Source organism: Oncorhynchus tshawytscha, linkage group LG13 (genome assembly GCF_018296145.1).
Source record: "Oncorhynchus tshawytscha isolate Ot180627B linkage group LG13, Otsh_v2.0, whole genome shotgun sequence".
NCBI classification, from domain to species: Eukaryota; Metazoa; Chordata; class Actinopteri; order Salmoniformes; family Salmonidae; genus Oncorhynchus; species Oncorhynchus tshawytscha.
In genome coordinates, this window is record NC_056441.1 from 77,767,214 (window position 1) to 77,779,846 (window position 12,633).

The 12,633-nt window shown below is 43.9% G+C and overlaps 1 protein-coding gene across 7 annotated transcripts in view; it reads right to left on the bottom strand.

The window, feature by feature from the left end:
* Nucleotides 1-12,633, bottom strand: part of robo2 (roundabout, axon guidance receptor, homolog 2 (Drosophila)) — a 388,246-nt gene that overhangs the window by 35,866 nt on the left and 339,747 nt on the right. For 5 of the 7 annotated variants that reach the window (XM_042296384.1, XM_042296386.1, XM_042296387.1 and 2 more), the window contains 3 exons: nt 9,123-9,250; nt 7,695-7,967; nt 181-294 (listed from right to left, as the gene is read on the bottom strand). In XM_042296384.1, coding sequence (XP_042152318.1) covers nt 181-294; nt 7,695-7,967; nt 9,123-9,250 — 515 coding nt within the window. The remainder of the gene's footprint in view (nt 1-180; nt 295-7,694; nt 7,968-9,122; nt 9,251-12,633) is intronic. The other 2 variants (XM_042296388.1, XM_042296385.1) reach the window with 1 other exon arrangement.

Genomic DNA, 12,633 nt, shown 5'->3' on the forward strand with positions numbered 1-12,633 from the left:
AGTGGGATAATAAAGACCTCCCTTAGTCGTTGGGTTTTGCACATGCAAAAGAGATCAATAAAGCAATTAACAAGTCAATCAATGATACAGTCGATTAAATGGCAGTCTTTGAGTTATCCCATAATGTTAAGGGGAGAAGGAAGAACAGTCAGATCCCTGCCTGCCACATCAGAAACCAACCTGATAGGCTGCCGCTTCGCTCTGAGCTGGTGGTGCTGAAATCTTGTGATTGGTTGTGTGGCATTCTATTAGACAATCCCTCGGCCAATCGGTAGTCAGGAATGAAAAGGAGTGCTAGTGGGGTTAAAGGGCAAAAATATACAGTGGCATCAGGTGATTGGCTGAAGCACATGCAGGACATGCAGTTAGAGCATCAGGCAAGCAGTGGACACATCTCAATCACCCACACCTCTTCTATCTATCTGAACATATCTCAATCACCCACACCTCTTCTATCTATCTGAATATATCTCAATCACCCACACCTCTTCTATCTATCTGAATATATCTCAATCACCCACACCTCTTCTATCTATCTGAACATATCTCAATCACCCACACCTCTTCTATCTATCTGAACATATCTCAATCACCCACACCTCTTCTATCTATCTGAATATATCTCAATCACCCACACCTCTTCTATCTATCTGAACATATCTCAATCACCCACACCTCTTCTATCTATCTGAATATATCTCAATCACCCACACCTCTTCTATCTATCTGAATATATCTCAATCACCCACACCTCTTCTATCTATCTGAATATATCTCAATCACCCACACCTCTTCTATCTATCTGAATATATCTCAATCACCCACACCTCTTCTATCTATCTGAACATATCTCAATCAACACCTCTTCTATCTATCTGAATATATCTCAATCACCCACACCTCTTCTATCTATCTGAATATATCTCAATCACCCACACCTCTTCTATCTATCTGAATATATCTCAATCAACACCTCTTCTATCTATCTGAATATATCTCAATCAACACCTTTCTATCTATCTGAATATATCTCAATCACCCACACCTCTTCTATCTATCTGAATATATCTCAATCAGCCACACCTCTTCTATCTATCTGAACATATCTCAATCACCCACACCTCTTCTATCTATCTGAATATATCTCAATCACCCACACCTCTTTTATCTATCTGAATATATCTCAATCACACAAACCTCTTCTATCTATCTGAACAATCACACACACATCTCAATCAAACACATCTCTTCCATCCACCTGGACACATCTCAATCACACACACCTCTTCCATCCATCCATCTTGACATTCTCTCTCTCAATCAGCCACACCTCTTCTATCTATCTGAATATATCTCAATCACACACACCTCTTCTAACTATTTGGACTAGAGCGTTGGACTAGTAACCGAAAGGTTGCAAGTTCATATCCCCGAGCTGACAAGGTACAAATCTGTCGTTCTGCCCCTGAACAGGCAGTTAACCCACTGTTCCTAGGCCATCATTGAAAATAAGAATTTGTTCTTAACTGACTTGCCTAGTTAACTAAAGGTAAAAAATTAAAAAAAATTACACACACCTCTTCCATCTATCTGGACACATCTCAATCACACACACATCTCAATCACACACACATCTCAATCACACATACCTCTTCTATCTATCTGGACACATCTCAATCACACACACATCTCAATCACACATACCTCTTCTATCTATCTGGACACATCTCAATCACACACACATCTCAATCACACATACCTCTTCTATCTATCTGGACACATCTCAATCACACACACATCTCAATCACACATACCTCTTCTATCTATCGGGACACATCTCAATCACACACACCTCTTCCATCCATCCATCCATCTTGACATTCTCTCTCTCTCTCTTTCTCCCTCCCTCCCTCCCCCCCTCCCTCCCTCCCTCCCTCCCTCCCTCCCTCCCTCCCTCCCTCCCTCCCTCCCTCCCTCCCTCCCTCCCTCCCTCCCTCCCTCCCTCCCTTCCCTCCCTCACCCACCCACCCACCCACCCACCCACCCATGGTCAGATTCACTCAGTGAAACATTTAGCCTTTGTTTGTGATGCATAACTTTATTTAAATACGAGTGCATGTTTAATATTGGAAGAAGGCAAATTGATTATTCATTCTTGAGATGGGAGATATAAATCCACTTGCAGCAGGAGCAAGTCATTTATTGTAGCATTTTCTACAAATATAATCACATTTTACTTTTTAAAATAATGCAAGACAGAGCAAAGGATCGGGAATTCAGTTTCTAATAGTTATTACATCATGGGCACATTGTAAAAAATGATATAATGAATCTACTTTAAATCTCTAGAGAATGAGACCATGAATATGTATAAACAGCACCAGAAAACTCATTAGGAAACTCCACAAGGCTTTTAGAAAAGTCTTCTATCAAATCCATTATAATTGAGTTGGATTATTTTCTTAAATATTAGTTGTGCTAAAAAGGATAAGTAATTAGTTAAAACAGAGAGAGGGATATAACTTAATCCAAGGCTGGAGGAAACTGTGCATTATTCTAGCTCCCTAGCCCTTCATCTGGTGTTTATTTAACCTTGAGAGGTGACCAAGACTGGATGGCAGCGAGGGGAAAATTAGTCCTTAAAACAGAATCAGGCAGTCAGAGTGGAGCTGGAATGGGCTTCAGAAACAGATTGTGAAATAGTGAGTATTAGAGTACAAACTGCTGTCAGGTCACAGTAAACCTATGGCTTGTAAACATGTGTCACGACTTCTACCGAAGTGTTCGGGCGGCGTACGCTGGTCGACGTCACAGGCTTTCTAGCCATCGCCGAGCCACTTTTAATGTTCCATTTGTTTTGCCTTTATAATTGAGGAGGTGTTTAGGGGTTTCCGTCGGGTGCTACTACGGTGGAAAGTCCAGACCAGGTCACCGTGCTTCTGTAAGAAGAAGGCGACTCAATTACCACCCCATCGACGGGGGGATTGTGGAATAAATCTCCTGGTAGACGCAGCACTTCCCAGGACTCACGTGTATCCCCTGTCACAGGAGGAGACGGCGGCTATGGAAACATATGTCTCCGAATCCCTGGGTCAGGGGTACATTCAGCCCTCCACTTCACCTGCCTTCTCGAGTTTATTTTTTTGTAAAGAAGAAGGATGGAGGTCTGCGCCCGTGCATTGACTATCGAGGTATCAATCAGATCACTGTGAGTCCAGCTACCCGCTGCCTCTCATAGCCAGTGTGACAGAGTCAATGCACGGTGCGCGCTTCTTCACAAAATTGGATCTCAGGAGCGCTTACAACCTGGTGTGTATCCAGGAGGGGCGCGAGTGGAAGACGGCATTTAGTTCCACCTCAGGGCACTATGAGTACCTTGTCATGCCGTACGGGTTGATGAATGTTCCATCAGTCTTCCAGGCATTTGTAGATTAGATTTTCCGGGACCTGCACGGGCAGGGTGTAGTGGTGTATATCGACGACATTCTTATATTCTCCGCTACACGCGCCAAGTATCCCTGGTGCGCAGGGTGCTTGGTCGACTGTTGGAGCATGACCTGTACGTCAAGGCTGAGAAATGTCTGATCTTCCAACTGTCCGTCTCCTTCCTAGGGTACCACATTTCCACTTCAGGGGTGGAGATGGAGAGTGACCGCATTTCAGCCGTGCGTAATTGGCCGACTCCCACCAAGGTAAAGGAAGTGCAGCGGTTTCTAGGGTTTGCCAACTACTACCGTAGGTTTATCCGGGGATTTGGTCAGGTAGCAGCTCCCATTACCTCACTGCTGAAGGGGGGACTGGTAGTGGTTGAGGCGGACAGGGCTTTTGGTCACCTGAAGGCTCTGTTGGCTCCCGTGCTCCCGTGCTGGCTCATCCGGATCCCTCTTTGGTGTTCATAGTGGAGGTGGATGCGTCTGAAGCTGGGATAGGAGCCGTGCTCTCTCAGCGCTTGGGTACCACCAAAGCTCCGCCCCTGTACTTTCTTTTCAAAGAAGCTCAGCCCGGCGGAGTGAAGCTATGATGTGGGGGACCGGGAGCTGTTGGCTGTTGTCAAGGCTCTTTTTTCATCTGGACTGACCACCGCAATCTGGAGTACATCCGGATGGCGAGGAGACTGAACTCTCGCCAGGCAAGGTGGGCCATGTTCTTTACCTGTTTTGTTTTCACCTTGTCCTACAGACCAGGTTCCCAGAACACTAAGGCAGATGCACTGTTCCGGATGTATGACACAGAGGAGCAGTCCATGGAACACACTCCCATGCTTCCGGCCTCTTGTCTGGTGGCACCGGTGGTGTGGGAGCTGGACGTGGACATCGAGCGGGCATTACGTACAGAGCCCACTCGTCCCCAGTGTCCAGCTGGGCGTCTGTACGTTCTGTCTGCTGTCCGCGACCGTTTGATCTATTGGGCCCACATGCCACCCTCCTCTGGTCATCCTGGCATCGGTCGGACAGTGCGTTGTCTTAGTGGGAAGTACTGGTGGTCCACCTTGGCCAAGGATGTGAGAGTTTATGTTTCCTCCTGCTCGGTGTACGCCCAGTGCAAGGCCCCTAGGCACCTGCCCAGAGGGATGTTACAGCCCTTACCTGTTCCACAACGCCATGGTCGCACCTATCGGTGGATTTCCTCGCGGATCTTCCTCCCTCACAGGGTAACACCACGATCCTGGTCGTTGTGGATCGGTTCTCCAAGTCCTGCCGTCTCCTTCCTTTACCCGGTTTCCCTACGGCAATACAGACTGCGGAGGCCCTGTTTACACATGTCTTCCGGCACTACGGGGTGCCTGATCGAGGTCCCCAGTTCACATCAAGGGTCTGGAGGGCGTTCATGGAACGTCTGGGGGTCTCTGTCAGCCTTACCTTGGGTTTTCACCCCGAGAGTAATGGGCAGGTGGATAGAGTAAACCAGGATGTGGGTAGGTTTCTGCGGTCTTATTGCCAGGACCGGCCGGGGGAGTGGGCGGCGTTCATTCCCTGGGCAGAGATGGCCCAAAACTCGCTCGCCACTCCTCCACTAACCTTTCTCCCTTCCAGTGCATACTGGGGTATCAGCCGGTTCTGGCACCTAGGCATCAGAGCCAGATCTAGGCTCCTGCGGTGGACGAATGGTTTAAGCGCTCGGAGGAGACCTGGGACGCCGCTCATGTGCACCTGCAACGGGCTGTGAGGCGTCAGAATAAGAGCGCCGATCGCCACCACAGTGAGGCCCCGGTGTTCGCACCGGGGGACCGGGTCTGGCTCTTGACCCGAAACCTGCCCCTGCGCCTGCCCCGCTGGAAGCTGGGCCCGCGGTTTGTGGGGCCATTCAAAGAGGAGAATGAGGTTTGCTACAGGTTACAGCTTCCCCCAGATTACCGTATTAACCCCTTGTTCCATTTGTCTCTCCTCAGGCCGGTGGTGGCTGGTCCACTCCAGGAGTCTGAGGTGTGGGAGGTTCATTGCCCTCCGCCCCTTCTGAATATCGAGGGGGCCCCGGTGTATGCTGTTCGAGCCATACTGGACTCGAGGCGTCGGACGAGGGGCCTTCAGTACCTCGTGGAGTGGGAGGGGTACGGTCCGGAGGAGAGATGCTGGGTGCCGGTGGAGGACATTTTGGACCCTTCGTTGCTGCGGGAGTTCCACCGTCTCCATCCGGATCGCCCTGCGCCTCGTCCTCCGGGTCGTCCCCGAGGTCGGTGTTGACTCGCTGCTGGAGCCGCAAGTCGGGGGGTACTGTCACGACTCCCGCCGAAGTCGGTCCCTCTCCTTGTTTGAGCGGCGTTCGGCGGTCGACGTCAACGGCATTCTATCCATTGCCTGCCCACTTTTCATTTTCCATTTGTTTTGTCTTTGTTTTACACACCTGGTTTCAATTCCCCAATTACATGTTCAATATTTAACCCTCTGTTTTCCCCATGGTTTTTGTGCATGTTTGTTTTATGTATTTTGGTCCTATTGTGTGGGCTTGGTATTACTACATGTATTTGGTAATACACTTCCGGCGCCGACAGAGATGGCCGCCTCACTTCGCGTTCCTAGGAAACTATGCAGAATTTAGTTTTTTTACGTGTTATTTCTTACATTGGTACCCTAGGTAATCTTACGTTTTATTAAATACAGTCAGGAGGAACTATTGGATATAAGAGCAATGTCAACTCACCATCATTACGATCAGGAATACGACTTTCCCGAAACAGATCCTCTGTTTTGCCCACCACCCAGGACAATGGATCGGATCCCAGCCGGCGAACCAAACCAACAGCGCCATAAAAGGGGCAAACGAAGCGGTCTTTTGGTCAGGCCCCGGAGACGGGCGAATGTCCAGTCTCTTGACAACAAGGTAGGAGAAATCCGAGCAAGGGTAGCATTCCAGAGAGACATAAGAGACTGTAACGTTCTTTGCTTCACGGAAACATGGCTCACTCGAGACACACTATCGGAGTCGGTACAGCCAGCTGGTTTCTTCACGCATCGCGCCGACAGAAACAAGCATCTTTCTGGTAAGAAGAAGGGCGGGGGGGGTATGCCTTATGATTAACGAGACGTGGTGTGATCATAACAACATACAGGAACTCAAGTCCTTATGTTCACCTGACTTAGAATTCCTCACAATCAAATGTCAACTGCATTATCTACCAAGAGAATTCTCTCATTCTCGATTATATTCACAGCCACATATATTCCCCCCCAAGCAGAGTCATCGATGGCCCTGAACAAACTTAATTTGACATTATGGCCCTGAACAAACTTAAGACTCCATTATGTTGCTTCCAGCCTATAGACGGAAACTAAAACAGGAAGCTCCCGCGCATAGGTCTGTTCAACGCTGGTCCGACCAATCTGATTCCACGCTTCAAGATTTCTTCGATCACGTGGACTGGGATATGTTCCGCATTGCGGCAAACAACATTGACGAATATGCTGATTCGGTGAGCGAATTTATTAGCAAGAGCATCTGTGATGTTATACCCACAGCAACTATTAAAACATTCCCAAACCAGAAACCGTGGATTGATGGCAGTATTCGCACGAAACTGAAAGTGTGAACCACTGCTTTAAATCAGGGCAAGGTGACCGGAAACATGACTGAATACAAACAGTGTAGCTATTCCCTCCGCAAGGCAATCAAACAAGCTAAGCGTCATTATAGAGTCGCAATTCAACAGCTCAGACACAAGAGGTATATTTTATTTTACCTTTATTTTACTAGGCAAGTCAGTTAAGAACAAATTCTTATTTTCAATGACAGCCTAGGAACAGTGGGTTAACTGCCTGTTCAGGGGCAGAACAACAGATTTGTACCTTGTCGGCTCAGGGATTTGAACTTGCAACCTTTCGGTTACTAGTCCAATGCTCTAACCACTAGGCTACCCTGCCGCCCCAAGGTTTACAGTCAATCACGGATTACAAAAAGAAAACCAGCCCCGTCGCGGACCAGGATGACTTCTCTGCACCAGCTACACCCAGACCTTTTACAACAGGGGTGAACTGGGGTATCATATGAAACATTCCGTGCTGATCTGTCACTCAGCAGTGATTTGTCCTGGGGTCATACACTCACAGTAGGAGGAGTGTGTCCATTATGGTTAGGGTTAATATAATGGCCATGTATCATAGGGCTGTGTTGAGCTGAGGGTATTTAGCATGGCAGGGAAAGTCTCAGCTTCTGTGTGACACAGACACACAGACACACACACACACACTCTATCCACTCACTGTTGTTGCAGGAGTTCTTGTCGGGCAGGGAGTACCCCAGGTTGGCCATCTCCTGTTTGGCCTGGATGGAGGCCTTCCACTGGGCCTCGGGGAGGTCCACAGCCAGCTCATGGATACTACTGGAGTGGAGGATCTGTGTGGTGGCATAGGGGGTGGCTCCCTGGGAGCCCTGGCTGGGGCTGTTGTAGTTAGCCTTGGTGGTGAAGTCTATACTGCTATAGATGGCTCCATCAGAGAGCATGGTGCCAGTCTTATCCCCATTACTACTGGTGTCTGGAGGAGACACAGGGAGAGAGAATAGGGGTCCGTTTAGGTGTGCGCTTCAATGACAAATACTGTATTCACATCAACTATAAACCCATTGTATTTTAATAAAAGGTAGAAAGGTAAAGTGATGTTAAGAGTAATTGATGAACAAGGCTGCATTACAGATCAGGAGTGGAGAGGTGTCTAACTATGCATCAGGACAGAGTGACCCTGGGTTCAACTGTCCCCGGGGTGTGAGGGGATTACCCTGAGCAGCTCAACACTTTGACATTAGCTCAGCTCTTAACATCCAGTTAAACACATTCATCTCATTGAAAAATCCATCCCCCATTTATTCATGCATTCTAATTCCAGCCACTGACTCCTAACCCTGGGCCCCTCCCCCCCTCTCTCTCAATTCAATGTCAATTTATGTGCTTTATTGGCATGGAAAACATGTTAACATTGCTAAAGCAAGTGAAGTAGATAAAACAAAAGCGAAAATAAACAATAAAAATGAACAGTAAACATTACACTCACAAAAGTTCCAAAAGAATAAAGACATTTCAAATGTCATATTATGTGTAAATAGTTCAAGTACAAAAGGGAAAATAAATAACATTGTTGTATTTACAATGGTGTTTGTTCTTCACTGGTTGACCTTTTCTTGTGGCAACAGGTCACACATGTTGCTGCTGTGATGGAACACTGTGGTATTTCACCCAGTAGATATGGGAGTGTATCAAAATTGGGTTTGTTTTCTAATTCTATGTGGATCTGTGTAATCTGAGGGAAATATGTGTCTCTAATATGGTCATACATTTGCCAGGATGTTAGGAAGTGCAGCTCAGTTTCCACCTCATTTTGTGGGCAGTGTGCACATAGTCTGTCTTCTCTTGAGAGCCAGGTCTGCCTATGGCAGCCTTTCTCAATAGCAAGGCTTTTCTCACGAACGCTGGCACCTAGTCAAAACTGGGTATTTCCTATCTCTCCTATCTCTTTTGTCCTATCTCTCCATCTCTTCTCTCTCACCTATTTCTCTCTCTCCTCTCTCTCTTTTTTTTCTCTCTCTCTCTCCTCTCCTCTCTCTCAGTTCTTTCCACTCTTTTCTCTCTCTGCTCTCCCCCAGTCTAGTACATATACAGGCCCATAGAGACTATTGGACAGGCCCTGATATCTCACCTCCTCGTCCAAAGTTACTAAGGTCATTGGGTCCACCGGAGCCACTGTTGACAGGCAGGCTGGTTGCAGGCCAGGAGTCAGCCAGCCACGGGTAGCCTGGATCACCGGCATTCAGCAGGCCTGGTCGGCTAGGAGGAAACACAGGGTTGTTAGATATGGAAAATATTCATAGTGTAGTTAGGAATGGTAATAGGTTATAATTTTCTATGAATACTATACATCTTGGAATGAATCTCTGTTTTAGTTTTATAAACGAGGCTCTCGTCAGCGAAAGTCAACCCTCACACTCTATCAAATATGTAACGTATATTTTAGAATTATGTAAGAATTTCATGTTTCCTGACTAGATTGAGAAATAATGAATTAACACATGACAGGGAATCAGCAGGGAGCCAATATGAAGACATAAGTTCCAACATATGTTCTAATGTTAGCGTGTGTGTGTGTGTGGGGGGTGTATGTGCAGCATGTGCCTCTCCCTTAAAGTTGGATTTCCTTCAGGCAACGCTGCTCTGTATCTTTCCTTTCTCTTGCTGTGACTTTGTCTCACTCTGACTCACACACATTAATACACACACACACATTAATACACATACACACAAACACATTAATACACACACACACATTAATACACATACACACATTAATACACATACACACATTAATACACATACACACATTAATACACATACACACACACATACACACAAACACATTAATACACACAACACACATTAATACACATACACACATTAATACACATACACACATTAATACACACACACACATTAATACACACACACACATTAATACACATACACACATTAATACACATACACACATTAATACACACACACACATTAATACACATACACACATTAATACACATACACACATTAATACACATACACACATTAATACACATACACACATTAATACACATACACACATTAATACACACACACACATTAATACACATACACACAAACACATTAATACACACACACACATTAATACACATACACACATTAATACACACACACACATTAATACACATACACACATTAATACACACACACACACACATGAATACACATACACACACAAACACATTAATACATGCACACATTAATACACACACACATGCAGTAATACACATACACACATTAATACACACACACAAATGAATACACACACACACATTAATACACACACACATGCATTAATACACATACACACAAACACATTAATACACACACACATTAATACACACACATGCATTAATACACACACACACAAACACATTAATACACACACACACACACACACACACACACACATTAATAGACACATTAATAGACACACATTAATACACACACACACATTAATGCACACACATGCATTAATACACACACACACATTAATACACACACATGCATTAATACACACACACACATTAATACACACACACACATTAATACACATACACACATTAATACACACACACACATTAATACACATACACACAAACACATTAATACACACACACACACACATTAATACACATACACACATTAATACACATACACACATTAATACACATACACGCATTAATACACACACACACATTAATACACATACACACAAACACATTAACACACACACACACATGAATACACATACACACACAAACACATTAATACACTCAAACACATTAATACACACACACACATTAATACACACACACATGCATTAATACACATACAAACACATTAATACACACACACACATTAATACACACACACACACACACATTAATAGACACATTAATAGACACACATTAATACACACACACACACACATTAATGCACACACATTATTACACACACACACATTATTACACACACATGCATTAATACACACACACACATTAATACACATACACACATTAATACACATACACACATTAATACACATACACGCATTAATACACATACACACAAACACATTAATACACACACACACATGAATACACATACACAAAAACACATTAATACACACACACACATGAATACACATACACACACACATTAATACACATACACATTAAAAAACACATTAATACACACACACACATGAATACACATACACAAAAACACATTAATACACACACACACACATGAATACACATACACGCATTAATACACACACACACATTAATACACATACACACAAACACATTAATACACACACACACACATTAATACACATACACAAAAACACATTAATACACACACACACATTAATACACATACACAAAAACACATTAATACACACACACACATTAATACACATACACAAAAACACATTAATACACACACACACACATGAATACACATACACGCATTAATACACACACACACATTAATACACATACACACAAACACATTAATACACACACACATTAATACACATACACAAAAACACATTAATACACACACACATTAATACACACACACACATTAATACACATACAAACACATTAAAACACATTAATACACACACACACATTAATACACATAAACACATTAATACACACACACACACATTAATACACATACACACAAACACATTAACACACACACACACATGAATACACATACACACACAAACACATTAATACACTCACACACATTAATACACACACACACATTAATACACACACATTAATACACACACACACATTAATACACACACATGCAGTAATACACATACACACATTAATACACACACACAAATGAATACACACACACACATTAATACACACACATGCATTAATACACATACACACAAACACATTAATACACACACACACATTAATACACACACACACATTAATACACACACATGCAGTAATACACATACACACACACATTAATACACACACACACACACATGAATACACATACACACACAAACACATTAATACATGCACACATTAATACACACACACATTAATAGACACATTAATAGACACACACACACACATTAATGCACACACATTATTACACACGCACATTATTACACACACATGCATTAATACACACACACACATTAATACACACACATGCATTAATACACACACACACATTAATACACACACACACATTAATACACACACACATTAATTCACACACATGCATTAATACACACACATGCATTAATACACACACACACATTAATACACACACACACATTAATACACACACACACATTAATACACACACATGCATTAATACACACACATGCATTAATACACACACACACACACACACACACAGATACATGTGCTGGATAAACACGTCATTATCCCTCCCCCACACAGACTCACACATAACCTTGTTCATTAACATCCATTGCTCTCTGCTGTACTATCCCATCATCCCCTTTTGATGATGCCCAAACTGCCCTGGCCTGAGTTGATTAGCTAACCTCCAGTCCCAGCCCTGAA